The sequence below is a fragment of the Mus musculus genome, chromosome 14 (assembly GCF_000001635.26).
Source record: "Mus musculus strain C57BL/6J chromosome 14, GRCm38.p6 C57BL/6J".
NCBI lineage: Eukaryota > Metazoa > Chordata > Mammalia > Rodentia > Muridae > Mus > Mus musculus.
Window position 1 is genome coordinate 54,736,114 of NC_000080.6, and position 22,324 is coordinate 54,758,437.

The 22,324-nt window shown below is 47.1% G+C and overlaps 1 protein-coding gene across 3 annotated transcripts in view; it reads right to left on the reverse strand.

Moving 5' to 3' along the window:
- Slc7a8 (solute carrier family 7 (cationic amino acid transporter, y+ system), member 8) overlaps positions 1–22,324 on the reverse strand; it is a 59,672-nt gene that overhangs the window by 13,899 nt on the left and 23,449 nt on the right. Inside the window, exons 1-2 of one of the 3 annotated variants that reach the window (XM_006519250.3) lie at positions 18,564–22,307; positions 1,427–1,552 (exon numbers count right to left, since the gene is read on the reverse strand). In XM_006519250.3, coding sequence (XP_006519313.1) covers positions 1,427–1,451 — 25 coding nt within the window. In that variant the 5' untranslated portion in view covers positions 1,452–1,552; positions 18,564–22,307. Of the gene's footprint in view, positions 1–1,426; positions 1,553–18,563; positions 22,308–22,324 lie in introns of those variants that run through there. The other 2 variants (NM_016972.2, XM_011245114.1) reach the window with 2 other exon arrangements.

A 22,324-nucleotide genomic window follows, 5' to 3' on the forward strand; every position in this document is an offset into this window, starting at 1 on the left:
CATCCTTTTCAAAAGGGCAACAACATTGTTTAGAAGGAAAGTTCATGTAAATGGCAAAGCTAGTGTCAATGGCAGTCTCTGGACTACTTTTCTTGATATATTATTTGTGTTTTGTGAAGAAAGCATCAAGAGCAACCAACATTCAAGTTCTCACAGACCTAGAGCATTCTGTCAGTTCAAGTCTATTTTGTTTACTTTGCCCATAGCCCATCACTTCCTAAGGGATATTTGGTTTTCTTCTGGATCCTTTGGTAAAAAAAGATGCTGGGGGTTGGGCTGGAGAGATGCTGGAGTTCAGAGCACTTGCGGTACCTGCAGAGCATCCAGGGTCTCTATTCTCAGCACCCATATGGTGGGTGGCTCACAACCAGGTGATCCAGTGTTCTCTACTGGCTTTATGGGCACTAGGCATGCACATGGCTCACATGTATGTGCAGGCAAAGCACTTATACATATAAAATATAAAATATATATGATACATACGCAATAGAATAAACGTCTTTTTGTTTTTGTTTTGTTTTGTTTTGTTTCTGGGATGAAGATGTAGCTTTGTATTAGAGGGCCTGTGCAAAGCCCAGGTTTGAGTATATACACCCGCACCACATATACCCTCAGCTGCTGAGTAAATAAGGCCAGGACAAGACAGAGTAATTAGCTCTGCTATTTAGACAATGGTAATTAGGACAGGAAATAAGGAGGTTTGTGTGATCAGGAGAGAGAACTGAGAGCTGAGGTGAGGAAGGATTCATTATCTTTGAGAAGATAGCACAATGTTTCCTAAGCCTAAATTCCTGGAAACAATATGTCCGTCCATCCATCCCCCCTACTCCCCAGGGTTTAATTCTGCTGACTAAAATGATCAAGGGGAGGGAGTATCTAGCACAGAGCTTGTGGGCAGGCAGGAGGTATTCCTGTTTGTCATCTCATTTTCTCCAAGAGGCAGTGACGCTGTGCAGAGCCCAGCAGTGCTGCGGGTCCCATGGAAACCAAATCCAGATCAAATCCGATGGGGAATGTTGGCAGAGGCCTCAAGAATGTAGCACGCTTTTCCCCCCGAGACTATGAGCAATATTGAAATACATGAAATTCTCTTCTTCTGTTCTTCATTTTATGATATTAACCAAGTGCAAGTAGAAAATGCAAGAAATGTTTTCCCTAGGGTTGTGTCAAAATAAGAACTGAGTACAGAGATCTGGGGTCCTCGCTTAGCTGTGTTAGTCCTGAAGCAAGTGTAGAGAGGTCTTTGCAAAGTGGTGGATGGGAGTGGAAGTGGGCATCCCTAATCCCGAGTAAAACACTGTCTCATCCCCTTTGTCACACATGTGAAAAACAGAAGCCAGTCAAGGTCACGACTCGGGAACCTTAGGATGAGTCCATGCAAGGGGTGGAAAGTCATGCGGAGCCCCCTGGTCCCCTCCACAGTTACCTTTGCATATCTGCACAATACCCATGATGATGATCAGAGCCAGGGCCAGGAGCTTCCCAGCTGTGAAGATATCTTGAACCCGGGTGGCCCATCGGACACTGGAGCAGTTGACCCATGTGAGGAGCACTGAAATGACAGCACCAGGGAGGGTCTCAGCCGCTGCAGGACACCTGCTGCTCAGAAGGACGCTGTTCCGGCTTCCGAGCCTCACACTTGCAGCCCCAGTGACCAGAAACTTTGGCTCGGTTAATAGGTTACAATGGGGATTACATGCCCCAAATTAGAGCTTGCTCAGAGCACTCATTCCCTGTCCAGGGCTAGAGGCCAGGGCCAGGCAGGGAAGTGTGGGCACTGACTCAGGAGGCTTGTTCCCGATCAGGGTACAGAATGGACTTGGGATTCCAGTTATTTCTCTTCATGGCGAGCTCTGAGCCGCAAGAATAATCTTGGATATTGCCTTTCTGAGCCCGGTTCCGGGGCAACAGAGGGTTAGGGACTCAACTCCTGTTAGGGTTTATTAAAGTATAAAATTCACCTTAAAGCAATAAGGAACAACAACAAAACCCTTTGTCTTCCTGCCCCAGCCTCCTCTAGAAGGAGCTGAATGACAGGCCAGTGCCACCCCATCCACGTCAAAGCTCACCTTTTTAAAGAGCACATTTTGATGAGGCTTGGCAGATGAATTGTTCATCAGCATCATACTTGATGTTTCCGACTTTCTAAACAGGTGCCTGCGTGCTCTGCTCTTTCTATTTACGCATCTTCTACCCCTGCTACTGGTAACCACTAATCTTATTTTTTGTTCCTATAATTGTGTCTTTTCCAAAATGTCACACAAATGGAATTACAGGCTTTTGGATCTGACGTCTTCCATCAAACATGATGCTTTAAGATCTATGTATTTTGTTACATACTAACAGTTGGGTTTCATTGTTAAATACTATTCATTCCATTATATAGATTCAAGCGTTCTTTTTCCACTCCGATGGATATGCAGGTCCTGCCAGTTTGGGGTTATTATACCTCTAAAGCTACGTACAAAGAATCCCAGTATGTCAGGGCCTGCAATCCCAATAGGAGATGATGTATAAGGATTGCTGAGACTTCAAGGTCAGCCTGGGTTACAAAATGAGTTCTGGGCTAGCCTAGACTTTGTAATAACACCCTGCCTTGACAACCTAAATTCTATCATTGAACCAACCTCTCCAAGACCTCCGAACTTTCAAAGAGCTGGAAAATGGTGACATATATTCCTTTTTATATATACGTAGAAGAATAGAACTTTGACCAATCAGAAAGGCAAACTTTAGGCATGTATCATCTTTTTGACTAAAAATTAGAAAGCAGTAGAGACAAACTGTTGAGACATTTTCCCATACTGTGATGAAAACCTTCAACATGAAAATATAAGTCTGAGAGCTGTAAGACATGTATACAATATGTCAAGGTTGTCAGGTTTCCTCAAAATAGCACCAGTAATCACAGTTAAAGGTGTTAAAAACCCGGACTGGAGAGACGGCACAGTGGTTAAGAGCACTGACTGCTCTTCCAGAGGTCTTGAGTACAATTCCCAGCAACCACACTGTGGCTCACAACCACCTGCAATCTGATGTCCTCTTCTGGTGTGTCTGAAGAGAGCTACAGTGTACTCATATACATAAAATAAATAAATAATTATTTAAAAAGAGGAGGGCTTAAAAGCCATTACAACAATATTTCTGAAATGCGGCTTTCCTCTTCTCCAGTGACACCCCTAAAAAAGACAAACGTGTCACGGGGTAAAAAGGCTTTAAAGTTTCCAGAAGATCCAAGGTTTTCATTGTAGTTTCTCCATCATTCTTAGAGAAGGAAAGGGAATGCACTTCCAGCCCTGGCTTCTCAGGAAGAACTAGGGGATCACACTTATCTGGAGACTGGCCTGGTGGGGGAGGGGACGGTGTTCATCGTTTCCCTGAGTTCCTCATTTATAACCCTCACCCTTGGAAGAGAGGCCTCTGGGAAGTCAAATGTCTTTTCAAGCTCAGGTGATGAGCATCCTTAGTAAGAGCAGCTGTGAGTCAGAGGCTGAACTGCAAGCTCATTACAACAACATCATCATCAACAACAACATCAACAACAACAACAACAACAACAACAACATCATCAACAACATCACCACCACCACCATTAACAACAACAAGAAGACATTTGCCTCTAAATCCTTTTTATTATTTTTTATTTAAGTTTATGTGTGTGTGTCTATGAGTATCTATGTGTGTCTATGCTACTGGTGTGTGGGTATCCCTGGAGACCAGATAAGGTCATTAGGTCTTCTGGAATGAGTTCAAGGTGGTTGCAAACTACTCGGGGACCTTTTGGTTGCAAACCAAACCTGGGTCCTCTGGAAGAGAAGCAAATGTCCTTAACTGCTGAGCCATCTCTTCAGCCCCTATATATTACTAATTTATTTTTTTTTAAAAAAACTTTATTTTAGCCAGTTGTGGTGGTGCGCCCCTTTAATCCCAGCATTTGGGAAGCAGAAGCAGAAGAGATCTCTGAGTTCAAGGTCACCCTGGTTTGCCACCCTGCTAGCCTGTTTGTTTTTTCCTTAAAAAAAACAAAAAACAAAAAAAACCGAAAAAAACCTTACTTTTTTACTATTGTATGTGTGGAAAGTGGTCACATGTCATGGTGCCATGTGTGGAGGTCAGAGGACAGCTCTGAGGGTTGGTGCTCTCCTTGCAGTTCTGAGGACTGAACTCACAAAACTCATCCGGTTTGTGTGGCAAGAGCTGAACCCGCTGAACCATCGCTGAGCAACCTCAGCATCCCTCCAAGTCTTTGGGTAGAGTCAATAACTCACAGGGATAGGATTCTTCATACGTACACATAGATGTGCATTTAGTTTTAGAAGGAAGTGTTGTATGTTTTTCAGTGATGAGGGACAGTAGGTTCTCAGGTGCCTGCTGCTCTCCAGCTACCTATGTTCTCCGGTGGCACCAGGTGGGGGTGCCTCCAGCTCTGCTCCCTTACGTGGGAGTCACTGCACTTTTTTTTTTCTTTTTGAGACAGGGTTTCTCTATATAGCCCTGGCTGTCCTGGAACTCACTTTGTAGACCAGGCTGGCCTCGAACTCAGAAATCCGCCTGCCTCTGCCTCCCGAGTGCTGGGATTAAAGGTGTGAGCCACCACCACCCGGCATGAATTTTAAAAGCATGAGTCTTATGACGTACTTGAGAACAAAGAGGGAGATTTTTGCCTGGCTTTCTTTTTCCTGAAATAGTGATCAGGATACTTTCTAGTGCTCAAAAGGTCCGAGCAACACCGTGAAAGCATGGACTACCTCTCTTTCAGGCCTTCCATGGGTTCTGACTTCATCTGAATGGCTAAGTTAGAGCAACTCCTTATCCTTAAATGGACTCCTATTTTCCAAGAGTTTCCCAACCTCTCTGGACCCTGAGGACATGTCATGGGGCAGGAAGGTCCTGCATTACAAGCTATCTGTGATCTTCTTTCCTGTATTGCTTTGCACTGGCAAACTCTTCCCACATTTCCAGACCAGCCTGTTCCATGAAGCTTTGTCATTTTATTGATTCCCAGCAATTTGCCTGCGAGGGAAGCTATATCAGTTATATTTTATAGACCGGGTACAAAGTTTGTCCTTGGAAAAGTCGCAGACCATTTTGCTAATATCTCATTGTGATACTTGTTCATATTCAAGTTACCTGAGGCAGGTGGACTGCTCTGAGTTCAAGACTAGTCTAGAGTACATGTCGAGTACTGGGTTAGCCAGGGCTGCATATTAAAATTCAGTCTTTTTTTCCCCAAATATGTGTGTGTGTATTAAAAATTTCCTTTTTTAAATCTTTTTCATGCTTTTAGCTCCCAAGCATATCATCAGTGCCTACAAACAGCAGAAGCACAACAAATATTTAATAAAGCAAGAAAATGCCATAACCCATTAGTTCTGCAGTTTCGGTCTGCATTCCACATTGTGCACCACTCTCCTCTGTTCCCTCAGAATTTCATTAACTGTGGAGACAATCCCTAGTTGTTTTTACAGAGTGGAAAGAGTAACGGGAAGTTTGACTTTTGAGAGTAGAAACTCCTGATTCCCCATGCAAGAGCGATTAGCCAACCCGCTATCATAGCAGAAAAATCAAAACACGCTGCTGGACGACTGCTGGACGAGGGATTTTAAGTGCCTGAACAGGGAGAACATTTTGTAAATGCTAGAATGTTCCAAATGGACAGAGATCTTGATAAATACGCATTTGGTTATCTTACTCAATTTAATAAGGACTTTAGGATCACGTGCCTGGTGATAATCCAACCCAAGACACTAAACAACTTGGCCATGACCTCGTCTTCTCCCCAGGGCCCGGAGGCACGCTGGGTACAGGGCCAGGTGTCCTATACCCAGAAATCCAGGCAGAAATGGCAGCGATGACTAAAGGGTGAATTATAAAAAGAAGAATAGAAAACAGAACCCACATGGCAAAGCCACATGGCTCAGGGATGGGTAAGGATTAGAAAGCAAGGGGGTCTTGACCCCCTCCCCCAACCCTACACCCATGAACAAAACCATCTCCACCAAGGGGAGGTGAGGACAGGGTGGAGAGATGACAAGAAAGTGCTTGAAGAAACCAAAGGCAGAGTGGGACAAACCCACAAGAGGGGGAACCTGGCTCCTTCCCTGTGTGCTGGGCTAGAAAACATAAAATCCTCTTTACAAAACTCAGGGTGACTTTGGTGACCAAAAGACAGGCTTTCGATCATATAGTCTTGTTGATGTCTTCTGTTACCTGCAAACTTCACAAGATCTCAGACCTTGACTAATATTTAACCTTTCACTGTCAGAGAGATCTTCCAGGAGCAAGACAAATGCGGAGAGGGAACTAGGGTTGAGCAGATGACCTGTGCCCCCAGTCTTGTCAGAACAATGTCACGGGCCCAAGTCTTACCCTTCACCCTTTGGTTGGGCCACCACAGCATGTGACTGAGAGAAGAGAGGGTACTTTGAGTCTCCTGGTACAGCAGAACAGCTTCCCTCACAGCAGCCTGAAACCTGAGCCTCCAGGCAGAGAGGAAAGGTCAGAAAGTGAAGGCAATACTTGCTGGGTGTTTGCCAAGGCCTTCTGTGTGCAGGAAGCCTGCTGTGGCCCATCTGACACCCAGCACCCCTTGCTGCTGGCCAGTCACTATGTTCTCTGTCTCTCTGCACAGCTAGACCCTGACTTCTGCATGCCTGGAATCTAGTGACTTAGGAAAACCACACTCTATCCCTACTTCTCTCCTTCCTTCCATCCCTCTCAAACAGGACCTTGATAAGTGACCCAAGCTGGCCCTCAAGACTCATCAACTCAGCATGGACCACTGGCACTATAGCTTGGAACATAAAGGTTTCTATCTGCCCATCACCCATCTACATGGGCTCTACCAAGGTTGGACCCTCTGGTATGAGAGTGAGTTGAGAGATAACTGGAATCTAGGCATAGTGGTACATGCCTGCCATCCTAGCACTCAGGAGGCTGAGGCTATGGGGCAGACATGACTTTGAGGTCATCCTCGGCTGCTTAATGAATTCCAGGCTAGCCTGAGCTACAGAGAACTTGTTTTAACTCCTCTCTCAATACTCCTCCTCTAAACCCAAAAGAAACAAGAATGGTGAGCACAAAATGATGTGTTGAGAGCAGAGCTAGCATGGGTGTCAGCGAGTCCATATTGGGCCCAGGCCAGTCCAGGGCATCTTGTGGAAGGGGCCCCATCTATGTGAACTTTATAGCTTTGGTCTAGCTAGAAAAAGTAATGGAAAACTCTAGTTCTTGTCCATAGTAAGTGGTCACTAGTTTCTACAGCTCTGTGGAACTCCATGCTTATCTGATTTGGGTGTTTTCCTGCCTTCTGTCTGTCTGTCTGTTTGTCTCTCTCTTTTCCTCTCTGTTTAAGAGGGACAGAGGGAGGGAGGGAGAGAAGGAGGAAGAGTGTGAGAGAGAGGAGATAGCTCAGCAGAAGGGTGCTTAACTAGTGTTCATGAGGTCTTACATTCAATCCCTAGTGCTGGTAAGAAAAACAAACCAAAACTAGAAAGCAACCATGGCCAGCAAGATGGCTCGGGGTATAAAGGTGTTTTCTGTGGAGTCTGATGACCTGAGTTTCATAGAAGGGGAGAATCAATTGCTCCAAGTTATCCTCTGAGTTCCTTCATATGCAGCCTAGCATATGTCCCCTTTCCCAACATGGGTACACACACACACACACACACACACACACACACACACACACACACACACACGCATACATAGATATTAGGGGCTGGTACTTAATCTTCCAACATTTAGGTGTGGAAAGATTCAGTGTTCTTGACTCTACCTGCCAATCTGCATGCCCATTATGGAGGGGGCTTGGAAACTCTTGTTCCCCAAGAGAACATGTGCTCAGCTTCACCTTATTTTGACGCTCAAACTTTGATCCTTAGGTAGCACAGAAGCCTCCTCCCCTTCACTCCCTTTGCATTGAAGAGGCATCATCAGGCTCTTCTTAGGAAGTCAGGATGACGGCCGTCCGAAAGACGCCAACATTCTGAGCCTTAGGATTTGTAAATGCTGAAAAGGGATGTTGTCAGTGTGATTCAGGCAAGGATCTGGATAAGAGATGGAGCTTACTCTGATGAGCTGAATAAGCCCAAGTGCAATCGAAGACTCCGAACAAGCGGGAGACAAGAGCCACAAAAGACGATTGAGTATGGAAGTGAGAGAAAGATGGGACTAGGGAGAGAGGGAGAAAAGGAAGGAAGAAGGGAAGGAGAGAGAGTTGAAGATGTTGTTGCTGACTCTGAAGACAGAGGGTCCATGAGCCAAGTAACGCAAGACCGTAGAAACCAGAAAAATGCAAATAAACAACTCTCCGTGCAGTCTCTGGAGACACACAGCCTTGCTGACACTTGAGTTTAGGACCTCTGACCTCCAAGACGACAAGTTGTGATTTGTATGCCACTAAGATTATGATAATTTAACTCGGCAGCAGTAAAAATGGAATACAGGGACAGACACTGTGCAGAAAGAGCAGAAAGCAGGACCTGTCTTCAAATAGAAAAGAGTTTAAAGAGCGAGTGGGTGGAGCTGGGGTGAGGCTCTCAGCGGTGGAGTATGCACCGGTCATGTGCCCCAGGGCAATTATCAGCACCAAAACATCAACACTAAAAACAGCAGTGGGGCGACATACGGGGTGGGGGTGGAGGGCTCCAGGGTCCAGTGGCAGGAGCTCGGCCCTCTAGAAGTGGGCTAGTGAAGGTGAGGTCACCAGTGTGCCAGTGTAGGGGACACACTTCCATACTGCAACATGTCAACACTTCTGGTTGCCTAACCTAGCTGGGACCCCACAACTAAAGCATCACCCCTGTTCTTCCTACCTGAGTAACAGTCCTGCTGTGGACAGCAGACACTTCCCTCTTTAGAGAAACCCAAAGCACAGGAGACAGTGTTTCTTCTCCATCTAAGTCAGTGGTTCTCAACCCTCCTAATGCTGTGACCCTTTAACCCAGTTCCTCATGTTGTGGTGACCCCCCCTCCCACCACCACAAAATTATTTTTGTGGCTACTTCATAACTGTAATTGTGCTACTGTTATGAGTTGTAATGTAAATATCTGTGTTTTCTGAGGGTCTTAGGTGACCCCTGCAAAAGGGGCATTTGACTCCCAAAGAGGTTATGGCGAACATGTTGAGAATCACTGATTTAATCCCAGGGACCCCTCAAAATTCTCTCTCTATTCCAATCAGCTTCAGGTCCACATGGACAGCCCTGCCCCCAAAACGAAACAACAAAAGCAAAATCAACAACCCATGTCCATATTCCCTTGCTGGCCTTCAACTCACTATGTAGTTGAGGATGAATTTGAACTCTTGATTCTCCTTGCCTCCATCTCCCAAGAGCTGGGGTTACCCCTGTGCATCGCCATGCCTGGATTGCCTCCATTGTTTTGTTGGTCTCCTTATTTTATTAGCCTGAAGCTATAATCAAGGGTCATGAGAGAAGTTAAGAGTGCAAGCCAGAAGGTTGGGGCTTAAGGGTCAAGTACTGCTTTGCCTGTCTTAGGCTTTGGGCCCAGTCCCCAGTTCTGAGGAAAACAGTAAGCAAACAAAGGCTTAAGAAAGGATCTTGAGAGCCTGTGGCTGAGTTCCTCAAGTCAGAGCTAGAAAGTCATACCGCACACTAGTGTAGTCATAGACACAGACATACTGAGATGGAACTCATTTGGGATTTCTCTAGGCTAAGTCCAGTAGGTGGAAAGACACACGAGCTTAAGGGTGGACAAGGATCATGGTAGTGCACAGTCATTTATCAATGATAAACTATACGTAGAAGAAGAAATCTAAAATTCATCTCTAAAAACCATTTGAAATAAAACGCCAATGGTCAGTAGTTTAAACAAGTCTTAATTTAGAATGTTTTAAATATGCATTAAGGATGGCCTCAGAACATACAGTCAGGGCTATGTCTGCTACTCTTACCCCTGGCCAGAGGAAGAGCAGGTAAGTTTGGGGTGTTAGTTGAGGGCATACCTAGTAAGCAGAACTCAAAATAGCTAGTGTATGGAGTGATGTAGTGTTAAGGGGTGGGTATTAATAACTTGGAGGGAAGGCGATAGGAGCGTTTCCTCAGAGGGGCTTGGCACGTTTAACTCTGATAGGACTTTGAAACCTGAAGTACGCACAGCCATGGTTCCCTCCCTTAGTCGCTGATAACAGGACGCCCAGGCACGTCAGTCAACCGCTCTGCCCCTCGCTCTCTGTGTCTAGAAACAGGCCATTGCATCCTATGAAGATATCTTGTAATCTGTGTGTTACTGACAAAAACTTTAGGTGATTAATTTAAAAAAATGTTTCTAAGCATTCCTGAGTTTATGAGCCAGACTCTGTGGTACAGGTCTGTAATCCCGGCTTCTTAGGAGACAGAGGCAGGAGGATGCAAGTTCAAAGCCTGTGTGTACTACGAGTGTGGGTTCAAGGCCAGATAGGGCAACTTAGTAAGACCCTATTTCAAAAATTAAAGAAACCTGCGACTGTAGTTCGTGGCAGAGCACTTGCCTCCCATATACAAGATCCTGGGTTCAATCTCCACTGAAGATGAAGCCTGGTGGGGCATGATTTTCTCAGGATCATGCTGGCAGAGCAACCAGAAGCCAGCCTGGAAAGGGGAATGGTACAAGAAGCCGTGGGCTGCCTTACTGGGAACCCAACCCAGGTGCCATTTCTCCAGCCCCATGTGATAGGTTTTAAAGCGGTTGTATCAGGTCAGTAAGATGGATCAATGAATAAATGTACACACACATATACACATTCTTTCAAAAGAGAGGTCCCATCACACACTAGGCCATACTACACACTGTTGCCTTATTGGACGGACCTCTGATACTTCTTCCTGTATTCCCAACTCTTCTCCCTTTATCTGTTTCTCCTCCAGTTCCGACTGGCTTCATCTTCTTCATGATAGTCCTCTACAAATCACCAACTCTGGGATTCTGAAACCCAAGCTGTCTAGAAATGTGGGATCAGAGATGGTGCTGGGACAGAGCAGGAACTGTGGGGCTGCTGAACGTGACTGGCCTAAAAGCCAAGATGGTCACCTGTGCCTCAGCCTCCAGAGACGGAGAAACAATAACGCAAATGACTAGTTCTTATGCGCCAGGTGCTTCCAGCTGTTAAAAGAGAATAACCCTATAGAAAGCGGACCTCTTCAGGGCCAGTCGAGAAGCCATGAGTTGATCCACAGCCATCAATGACCCTGCTAGGCCAGTAAGGCAGCCCATGGCCACTGAGATCCTGGAGCACATTGTATGGGAAGGTTTTTTGTTTTTTGTTTGTTTGTTTTTGATTTAATACTTAGTGATCACTGGTGGTGTCCTTCAAAAATAGAGGCACACAATTGGTGCTAAAGCTCACTGAATTGGTGCTAAAGCTCACTGACAGAGAAACCTGCACAGAGACTATTTGGGAGCTTTCCACAGGCTTCACTCTGCTGCCCCAGGAAGGACCTGTTTTCTGCAAGGGGGAACAAAGGGCAGGTGAGGGCCTGCAATGCAGGGCAGATCGGAGTGTGTCTCAGGTGGCCTCTCTTCCTTCCCAGAAGAAAGCTCATGAAATTCAGGCCATCCCCAGAGAGAGAGAGAGAGAAGGAAGAAGAAGAAGAAGAAGAAGGAGGAGGAGGAGGAGGAGGAGGAGGAGGAGGAGGAGGAGGAGGAGGAGGAGGAGGAGGAGGAGGAGGAGGAGAAGAAGAAGAAGAAGAAGAAGAAGAAGAAGAAGAAGAAGAAGAAGAAGAAGAAGAAGAAGAAGAAGAAGGGAAGGAAGGAAGAAAGAAAGAAAAAAGAAAGAAAGAAAGAAAGAAAGAAAGAAAGAAAGAAAGAAAGAAAGAAAGGAAGGAAGGAAGGAAGGAAGGAAGGAAGGAAGGAAGGAAGAAAGAAAGAATATGAGCAACAGCATATGAGGCAAGGGGGAGAAATACAAAGAGAGAAAAGGAGCTGGGGTTGCAGGGAGATGCCAGGACAGAGAAAAGAAAGATGCAAAACAGTAAGCAGCCAGCTGCCGAGATTGGGGAAGCCGTGACGCCACTCTGCAGAGACCAGAACACCCTGTTCCACTCCAGAACTTCAAAACAAGCACCTCTCCGGGATGGAGCACCTAGCTCTCTGAAGCTCGAGCTTCTGCCTGGCCAGGGTGAGAGCAAGAGGCGGGCTTGCCAGAAAGGCCGGCCTCTTGCTCTCACCTTAGGCTGGGGCGCACACTTCTCTGCTATGCTCTGGCCAACACCCCCTACTTCTGTGGCTCTGGAGCCACAGCAGAAGGCCAAGGTGATGCCCATGTGCACAGCCCAGCGGGGTGCCTGTGAGGCTGCTGGGACACTGGCCCAGTGGCCGGAGAGGGTGTGGCCACACTCGGCATTCTGATAGGCTGGACAGGGTTCCTTGGCCACCTCTACTACTCAGAGGAGGAACTGGGCACGAGTTTCTAATCTTGGAAACACTGGGCATGTCTAACCTCATCCCCTTCCAGATCTAGGAGGTAGCTGCTGCTGGCTGCCATTAGCACTGATAGGCAAATAAATAGTGTTTGAGTTCTAAGGCACACAACCTGAGATAAGGTCCGGTTCTGCCCAGAAAGCTGTAGGTCTCACCATCTGGTCCTCCTCAAAGAGGTTTAGGTGAGTCCAGGGTCAGAGTGGAAAGCAGAATTAGCTTCCAAGAACTACCCCAGCGAAAGTTTTTTGTTTTTTTTTTTTAAAGGCAGGATCCTGCACTGAAGCAGGCCTTGAACTCATTATGTGGCTAAGTCTGGCTCGGAACTCCTGATCTTCCTGCATCTGCCTCCCCAGTGTTGGGGATACAAGTGGGCGCCATCACCCAGAGACAGTTCTCACATGGAGGCCGGTGGGGGGGAGAGGGGTGTTGAGGAGTCACATCATAAAGTCTTCAGGCACCCTGCCTACCTACAACAAACGTTGGCATTGTTGAACATGTGATACACCATGACCGCAGGAAGTCATAGATGTAAATAACCCGGCTTCGGAAAACAAAGCATCAAACCGGAGCGACGACGGCAAACCAACAATCAAAGCGGCCTTTCTTCATAAACGACGCTTTGATCCCGAGAACAGCTATGAAGTATACAGTAGTGGTTTGGTTTTGAAATAGATCTTGCCCACCATAGCAGAGTATATGTTCCTTCCTCGGCCCCTTTCATCTTGATGATAATTTAGAAACCTCAGAACTCCCTTTTATAGGAAGAGGTTCTTTGAGTGTTTCCTCTCTGCTTCAAGGACAAGGCCTCAGAAGAGGGCAGTTAGCTGGCCAGCCAGCGTTTCTGGAGGTCATGCCTGGCACAGCTTCTCCTGGACACTTTGAGCTCCTGCTGTGCCACCTCCCCTCCCTTCCCCTTTCTTCATATCCTTTTCTCTCCAGAGCCAGATGCTGGACCTGCAGTTCCTGCTGAATCACCACTCAGTACTTAGTTTAGCCAAGAAGTCTGAACACCTAGCTCAGCGTTTTCCAAGAGCTGAGTACTTTCTTTCTGTGGTACTGGCTAAACACGGCTCTGAGCTGGGCTGGGTAATAGAGAAAAGATAAAACTGAAGAAGCTCAGAGAACAGGACCATCATGCCCCGACACAGCATGGAGCCTCATTTTAACCCTAGACTACACCTTTCCAACTTTGTCTCAAGTTTCTTGTTGTCTCATTCCCCAGATCTCAGAGCTGATGCCCCAGGCACAGAGAAAAGGTTAATGGCTGCTTCTGTTAGGTCTGCCCAGCAGAGTTTGACTGACTCTGTACCACATTCAGTCTTGGGGGAGCGGGTGTGGGTCCTAGGAGGACTGATAGGTTCTCAGATTAGAGGTTCATGGACTCAGTGTCCACCAAGATCTATAACCTTGCTGCAGTCCCCATGTGGTTCAGTCACAACCCAACTGTGAGGACAGCTAGTACTCCAACTTGTCAAAGGAACTAATCTTGTGCCTTCTTTCACTCAGTACCAGGAGGGCCTCACCCTCATGATCCTGTAAGCCCTCTCTGGGTTCATGCTCTCTGGCATGTGATGTAAATGTGGCATATAACGTTAATCCTTCAGGGTTTAGCAGACCAGCAGATGATTTCATGAGCTACATCTATGAGTTCCCGTGGGAAAAACAGAGTGTTCCTTCAGAGTGGCAACAGAAAGGTAGAGAGAGCCCAAGCTTCTATGCTGGCATAAGCAAGTAAGGGGTATCTTCCCATTGGAAGTCGAACTCCTGGAAGATGTTTCAGGAATCCTCAAGCCTCTTTGTTATTTCCCCAAACAGTGTAGAAACAGTCCTGGACACACACCCTTCACTCCACAGTTTTCAGGATGGGAGCTTTAGCAAGACTCCAGTCCGAAGGTGTTAAGAAAGCTGGAGGCTACAAGAGATGCTAATGGAGGCCGAACCGAAGCACAGTGAAACTAGAAAGACTTACTTCTCAGGAGGCCAGTGAAGAGCTACAGCCTGGCTGGAGGACTTGGCAGGACCCAAACCAGTGGCTCCAAGAAGTCTCTAGGGAACACGGACACCCAGCTCTCTCTCTGATATATGTAACTGCTTACTATGATATTTCAAATATAAAGCCCCGTGCCAGTAGTTGTTCTTTTTATTGGAGATCAAGACTGAGTCCCTGCTCAACACATATGGCAAAAGTGACCAAGATGCCCTCAATTCCAGTGCAACAGGAAAAAGCCACACCCCAAGGCCTTGTGGGAAAGGGAAGTGGCAACTAAGTATTTATTCTGGCCCTGAAGTCATAAAGCCCAAAGACATAGAGGATGTCTTCTCCAAGTCCTGAGAGTGGAAGGGTGACAGGGACAGCATCCAACTACCCACAGCTGGGTGAAGACATTAAAATAAGATCTAGTGTCATCCTTGATATATTTACATACCACCCATTAAAATAAATAAAGTGCCCTCTTTGACTCTTCCACCCAGCCCTAGCAGTCCTCTTTGCATTTTTTCCAAAGACAGGGTCTCACTATGAGTCCTGCCTGGCCTGGAACTAGCGATATTAACCTGGTGAACCTTGAACTCAGAAAGACCAACCCAAACCTACCTCCTGAGTACTGATATCAAAGGCCTGCACCACCATGCTTAGCAGTCTTGGCAATTTATTTCCTATACAGTAACTTCTCTCTGCTCCCACCACTGAGTAGCCTTATAGACATTTCTAACCGAGATTCCTGTGACTATGATTAAATCAGTTTCCTTGCCCTTGGCCTTTCCCCCAAGGGCCACCCATTTGCAGTAGATTCCTCTAAATGCAACTCTGATGATGTCCCTCCTCTGCTTTGAAACCCTTCAGTGCCTTCCCGCTACCTTGGAGGCAGAGCTGATCCCTTCATGATGGGATCCACACTGCCATCTTATTCCTTTGTTTTGCTTTTTTTTTGTTGGATAGAGTCCCTCTATTTAACCCTGGATATCCCAGAAATTGCTATGTAGATCAGGCTGGCCTTGAACTCATACCCCCTGCCTCTCTGCCTCTTGAGTGCTGGGATTAGAGGTGTGCACCACCAGGCCTGGTATTCTGTTGGATTTCTTACTGGTTATTATATACTGTGGATGTATGAAACAACCTATAGTCCTATCGGAAGGACCAGGAGACCGTTTTCCTGCCTCGGCCAACACAACTTTCTGATCTATGCTGAACATTGCCTGGTTATCTTGAAGTGTTCTGTTTTAGAGTCTCTGTAGCCTGGGTTAGCCTGGAGCTTACTATGTGTCCAGGCTGGTCTCGAACTTGTGGTACTTCTCCTGTCTTAGCCTTTGAATGCTGGGAGTGCATGTGTATATTATGATGCTTGGCAGAATGATTTTTTTTTTTTTGGTCTGTGTCTATATCCTGTCTACTGGGAAGAGTTTATCTGGTGAGTTGTCTATATCCTGTCTACTGGGAACAGTTTATCTGGTCTGTGTCTATATCCTGTGTACTGGGGACAGTTTATCTGGTGTGTTGTGGTACTTAACTAACTGTTGAACAGTGATGTGATTCTTATCTCAGTAGTACTTCCCAAGGGGTGACAGACTTTTCTGAGTTACTAATGTTTTCTTTCTTTCTTCTTTTTGACCTGGTGCTGGGGACCAAAGTGAGGGCTTTGTACCTACTGGGCAAGTGTTCTACCACTGAGTCACACCCCTCCCTTGGTGCCATTGCTTTGCAGTAGGCACTTTAGCAGAATCCTGGGATGCCCATCCCGAGGAAGACTTCTAAGCAGAAACCTGCTCAGCCTCCATCAGGACTCTGGGAGGATCTGGAAGGTGGAGGCAGAGGGAATACAGTTGGAATAACTGATCATCACCAGCACGGGGCACAGCTGCCTTTCGTACTTCATTCTGACTTAGAGGGCACACTATATTCTTATTCCTCAGTGGTTTGAAAAAGGTCCAGCACACCAGTTGCTTCCACCACTAAAATGTCCTGCTTCTCATGGCACGAGACCAGTTTTAGTTTAGACTACCACCTCCTTTCTAGCCTGGGCAAATGCTTAGCCTGCTTCTCTTCATGTCTCAAGCTTCACTGTTGTCTTTCTTCTAGTGTCAACATAGCACATGTTATTCCTCAACAAATCATGTGTCACACTCCAAATGCCTTTAGTAGTCCCCCTTACACACACACACACACACACACACACACACACACACACACACATGTTCTTCCTTGCCTAGTATAAGACATCTTTCAAGTTCTGCTATTGCCTACTGGCCTTCTTTGCTGGGACAAAAGAAAGACAAGAAGAAAGTGCCACCCAGGTATCTGGGCAATGCTTCATGTTTTCAGACAAGAAGCTTGAGTCTTGAGAATATGAAGGCTTAGGAAAAGATGAGCTGAGCTCAAGGGATCTGGATGCTGAATCCTATTGTGTCATGGAGACTTGCAAAACAGGGGCAGCATTCTGCTCCAGGCAGCCGGAGCCTCTACACAGGGACTGAGTATGGCCCAGGGTTAGCAGAAATGCCTGAAGTTCTTTCCCTTCCAGATAGCTCAAGGAATGAGGAGAAATGTGCAGCCTTGGAACAGCCATCTCTCAGGAATCTCCGAGGAGAGATGGAGGCTGGGATAAGCAGCATTTCCCTTCTGCCGTGTAGGCAGGGTGCTATGTGCTCCTGTCTCCATAGGACTCGGAAGAAGGAATTTCTTTAGGGCGAGATCTACAAGAAGTCGATGTGACAACACTGTTAAAATGCTGGGCAGAGACTTTAGTCCCCAAAGACATGAATGGAGCCAGGGATTATCTTAAATGAACACCTGTCTCCAAGAGAAAAAGAGGCAGAAGCCAAACAGTTGGGAAACATGATTCTTTGAGGAGGGCTAGGGTGTGTCTCCAGGTAGAAAACTTGCCTAACATGCGATTAAGACCTTACGTTCATCCACCGCACATCTCCAACCTCTGGCCCAAACACAGATGGGAGAAAGGGCACCCAGCACCCACCATGCCATTACAGCCAGTCTGTTTATAATAGCTGCTAACTGAACGTTCCAGGAGGTCACACTTGTACTAAGCCCCCGAACTGGGGCCCCAACACACCGGGCTGACCCCTCAAAATGAAGTCATCTGTGCTACTCAGACACCTGTAAACTTTACCTGATCTTCTAAGGCTCAGGATTAGAGAGATAATGGCCACAATTTGCACAGATGTCACATTCAATCAGTATGACAGATTCCCTCTGCTCTAATCCTAGCACGAAGAAATAACCTGAAATGACTTGATATGAAGCTAACTAACTAACCATTACTCTCTTGTTCCTGTGTTTCCCTCATCCGAGTTTACAGCAGTGGCTCTCAATCCACGGGTCGCAATCCCTTTGGGAGGAGGGTTAAAAGGCCCTTTCACGGGAGTCGCCTAGGATTATCGGAAAACACAGTTATTTACATTAAGATTAACAACAGTAGCAACATTACGGTTATGAAAGAGCAATGAAAATAATTTTATGCCCGGGGGTTACCAGGACATAAAGAACGGTGTGAAAGGGTCACCGTGTTAGGAAGGCCGAGAACCGCTGCTTTATAAGGACAGTAGCTCTTGAATTACTGATCTGTTTTCTTGGTTCCTGTTTCTGGGTCTATTTAACTCTAGAAAGTCTTGTAATAGCTAGAAGATAGGACCACGTGACAAAAGGGCAAGCCAGAGAGGCAGCAGCCCACACCTACATCTGCATCCCGACTCATACCTCAATAGACGGATTGGAACCGTAAGAGTATCGGTCCACCATACCAGAACGGTCATGTGGGGGCAGAATGAGGGCAAAGGTGAGGACAGTTCACTGTGTCTCTTTTTACCTTTTATTTCATTGTTCTACTGGAGACCCAGCCATTTTGCTTCCAGAGATAATCAAAAGAAACAAAACACAAGGGCAGGCGTGCCAAAACAGAGTTTTAACACTTCCCAATTCCCTGTTTACTCCCCCTTCCCGGCAACCCCCCCCCCCCCCCCCCCCCGTCCCATCTGCTTGCTCTGGAGATCAGAGAGAAAGGCTTTTTATCAAATTAAAATGTAAAAGGCTTTCTTTCTTTCTTTTCTTTTTTTACTGCCTGGTGTCCAGGGATATTCTGCTGACTCAGCTTTGAATAATCAGCTTTGACCTAAATAATAAAATAACTCACAGCGGCCGAGGTTGCACAAGCAAGCCCAAGTCTGCAGTTCCTTCTTTCCGCTTGTCTTCTCCCCAACCCCCTCCAGGCTCTGGGCAGGCAAACCCAGTTACATCAGGTTTTTACTGCCTCTCCACTCCCATCTGGCTTGTCCCAACTTCATTTCTCTTCAGAGATCTTCCAAACATGGTTCTGCTGCAGAACCAGGCCTGACCACTTCTCCCCCCTCCCCACAGCAAACACTCGCCTTGGGCTTTGCCACGCCCACCTCTCCTTCCTGGACAATATGGATTGCTGCACTGCTCAGAGGGTGGCCATGAGTCCGTTGGACCAGTCAGTCAGCAGCCAAAGGAGACCATGGAAAGCAGAGCTTCTGCTGCTGCTTCTCCCAAAGTGTGTTGAAGGTGGATGACTTCCCGCCTCCATCTCCAATGGAGGCAGAGACTATTTGACCCAGCTGACTCACCAGGCATCTGCTAAGAGGACGGGGGACACTGGATGACGGGGCAGAGAGGAGATGAAAGAGTGCTTGCTGGAATAAAAGTTGTCACGATAGCTGCGTGTCATGGTACTTCACCCAAGGTGAACTCTGCCTTCAAGAACCTGAGGCAGGAGAATGACAGGATCAAAGCTAGGTTACATAGTTAATTCAGGGGTGGCTTGGGCTACAAGGTGGGTCCCTGTCACAAGGCAGGGGGTGAAGTTGATCAGAAGTGACGATCTGTGATCTCAGCATGTGGAGCCTAAGATAGGGCAAAGCTATGTGTTGAAGGTGATGGGGCCAGCCTCGTCAATACAGTGGGTTTCAGGGTTGCCTGTTCTACACATTGCATTTCAGGCCAGCCAGGGCTACATAGTAAAACCTTGTCTTCAGGAGGCAGAGGCAGGCAGATCTCTGAGATGGAAGCCAGCCTGGTCTACAGAGTGAGTTTCAGGACAGCCAGGGCTTCGAAGAGAAACCCTGTCTTGAAAACCAAACAAAACCAAACCAACAAACAAAAAAGAAAAGAAAACTTTGTTTCAGAAGTTCCCCAGCTCCAAAGGTGCCAGCCTTGGGAGCACAGCACCCACAAATCCTTTCAACATGGGCCACCTCGAGAGACCCTTTGACGTAGAGGTAGGTTTTTGATAAAGTTACTAGTCAGAGAGGTTGAGGTTCTGATTGCAGCACCAGAGATGCCGAAGCAGGAGGACTGCCTCAAGTTCGAGGTCAGCCAGGGCTACATGGCGAATTCCAAACTAACTTGGGCTACACAGCAAGATCCCCAACTCCCAAAACAAAATGACATTTGACAAACCAGAAAACAGCACCTCTGTGAGCAGGCTCAGAGCATCTGGGACCTGTCCTCCATCTCTGCTAGTCCCTAACGCAAGTAGGAGGAGTAAATTTGGGTTTAAGATTTTTGTGGTGGAATAATATCTAGAGTCATACCTCAAGGACAGTGAAAAATGACTATTCTCAAAGGACAAGACGGGCTCTGTTCAGATGTGGGCGATTTCCTTGCAGCTCCACTCAGGAGGCAGAGGACAGGCCACACAGACTTTATTAGATCTTTGACAGCAGGAAAGGGAGGCAGCAAGTGACTTGTCTGGGAAGTATGTGGGGTGTATGGGGTGTACTGTACGCAGCCTGCTTCTCTGGAGCTGGCTAGAGAAGAGGTCTTACCATCTTGAAGGGCTGTGGACTCTGTGGTGTGTGTGTGTGTGTGTGTGTGTGTGTGTACATTAGAGCTCTCCACTCTATGTACATCTTTGTGCAAAGTGACAAGCCCGTGGTCGGTCTGTCATAAAGGATTGACATCCTGTGGCCTGGCTCCTCTCTTAGAGAAGGGACCACACAGCTGTGGAGTTCTGGTTTCTAGTAGCGGCTCAGAGGAGTCCTCTTGTCTGAGACTTTAGCAGCATCAGCAAAAAGGAGGAAACTGCCCATGTGCATGAGACACCGAAATAGCCTCCGCCAGCACTTCCTTCTTCCTCCCTGTTAGCTAGTCTGATGACAGAAACAGCAGCTTTTCCTTCATTCCCACACTGTCCCAGCTCCAGATCCTGCTAGGAAGCAAGGCCAAGGGGCCCATATATATCCCAAATCCCCTTCAGGAGGACCCTGGGTCGGAAAGCTCCGTGCCCCTCACAAATACCCTCCTGAGACACACACCGCATGACAATTTAGGATCCCAATCTCACAAGGAGGCAGACAGCGACTCCACTTAAGCAGTCAGAATGTGTGGAATAGAGTTGAGGGTGCTGGGAGCCTAAATTTGGGGCACATGCTCCTTTACCTCTGGGTGTGTAAGCAGGCCTGCCTAAACATGTGACGACTGCCCCCAAACAAGGATTCCAGCTTTATGCTTCATCTGCCTATGTATAGGGTCTACGTCAGGGCCAACCTCCACTGCCAAACAAGATGCTCTTGCTAAGGTCCCAGACGCCTGTCTTGGGAGATTGTTTAGAGTGGTGTGTCCTCCCTCCGTCATCACACCAGCAAGACAGAACGATGATGTCTGGAGCAGGGAAATGAACAGCGTGGTCGGTCCCTACACCGTCAGACGCTGTGGGAAGTCAAGCCCTGAGCCAACTCCGTAAGTGCAGCCTCTGACACAAACACTTGCTGGAGGAGTTCCGTGTTTGAGTAAAGACATGGAGGAGCCCAGTCTACGGAGATCAGTGTTGTCAGAGCCCACTGCTGGGAAGGCCCAGTCTACTCTGAGGAACCTTTCTCTCCAGGATCGCCTGATTCCACCAAGCAGCCATTTTTCCCTGCACAGCCATCTTCCCTTCCCAAGTTTCAATGAAGCCAATCAAATCCTAACCTTGTCCACAAGGCTTTCCCCTGCTTAAAGCAAACAACAAAACAAAGCAACGGATCCCTGCTGGGCACGGTGGCGCACACCTTTAATCCTGGTACTCAGGAGGCAGAGGCAGGCAGATCTCTGTCAGTTTGAGGCCAGCCTGGTCTACATACTGAGCTCTAGGAAAGCCAGGGCTACACAGAGAAACCCTGTCTCAAACAAAACAAAACAACAAAAAAATAAATAAATAAATAAATATTACCCACCCAGGCCATGGACAAGGGACAAACTCTCCTCTGACCCAGTTTAAAATGCGTGTAAGGTGTCGATTTCTAAGTTGCCACTACAGTTGCCTGCCATGAGGTTATGGGGTCTTCCTCTCAGCGGCTGTTGAAATCAGCACTGCCGAGCAAGACGGCGAAGGACTCAGAAGCCCTGGACTCCAAGCGGGGTCTGCCTCTTAGGGAAAGTCACGTGCCCTTGGCTCTTGGTCTGACCCATCTTAGGAAAAGATGTCAATGGCCCAGCTTATCCTATGGATTCGTCATGAGGCTCAAATCAGAAATCAGGTAGCAAAGGTGAAAGCGTAAACATAAAGAACTCTGGCATCGAAAGCGACTCTGTCTCCAAGGAGTCCTTTATATGCCTCGTGTGTAGGTGATAGGTTTTTACTGCGTAGCCTAGGCTGGCCTCTAGCTCAGTATCCTCCTACCCTTTGCCTCCTCGGTTCTGGGATTACAGGCATGTGCTATCATACTTAGCCTTCTATGCAATACTAGATAACTGTATAGAGAATAAACGTATCCAAAACACGTTCATATGGAATGGGATGAAGAGAGAGAGAGAGACAGAGAGAGAGAGAGACAGAGAGACAGAGAGACACACACACAGGGGCTGGGGAAAGGAGAAAAGGAAAGATAAGCCAAGACATGAAGGTCACCAGGAAGACTGAAAGAGACTGAAGTGAGGGCCAGGTGTCACTTA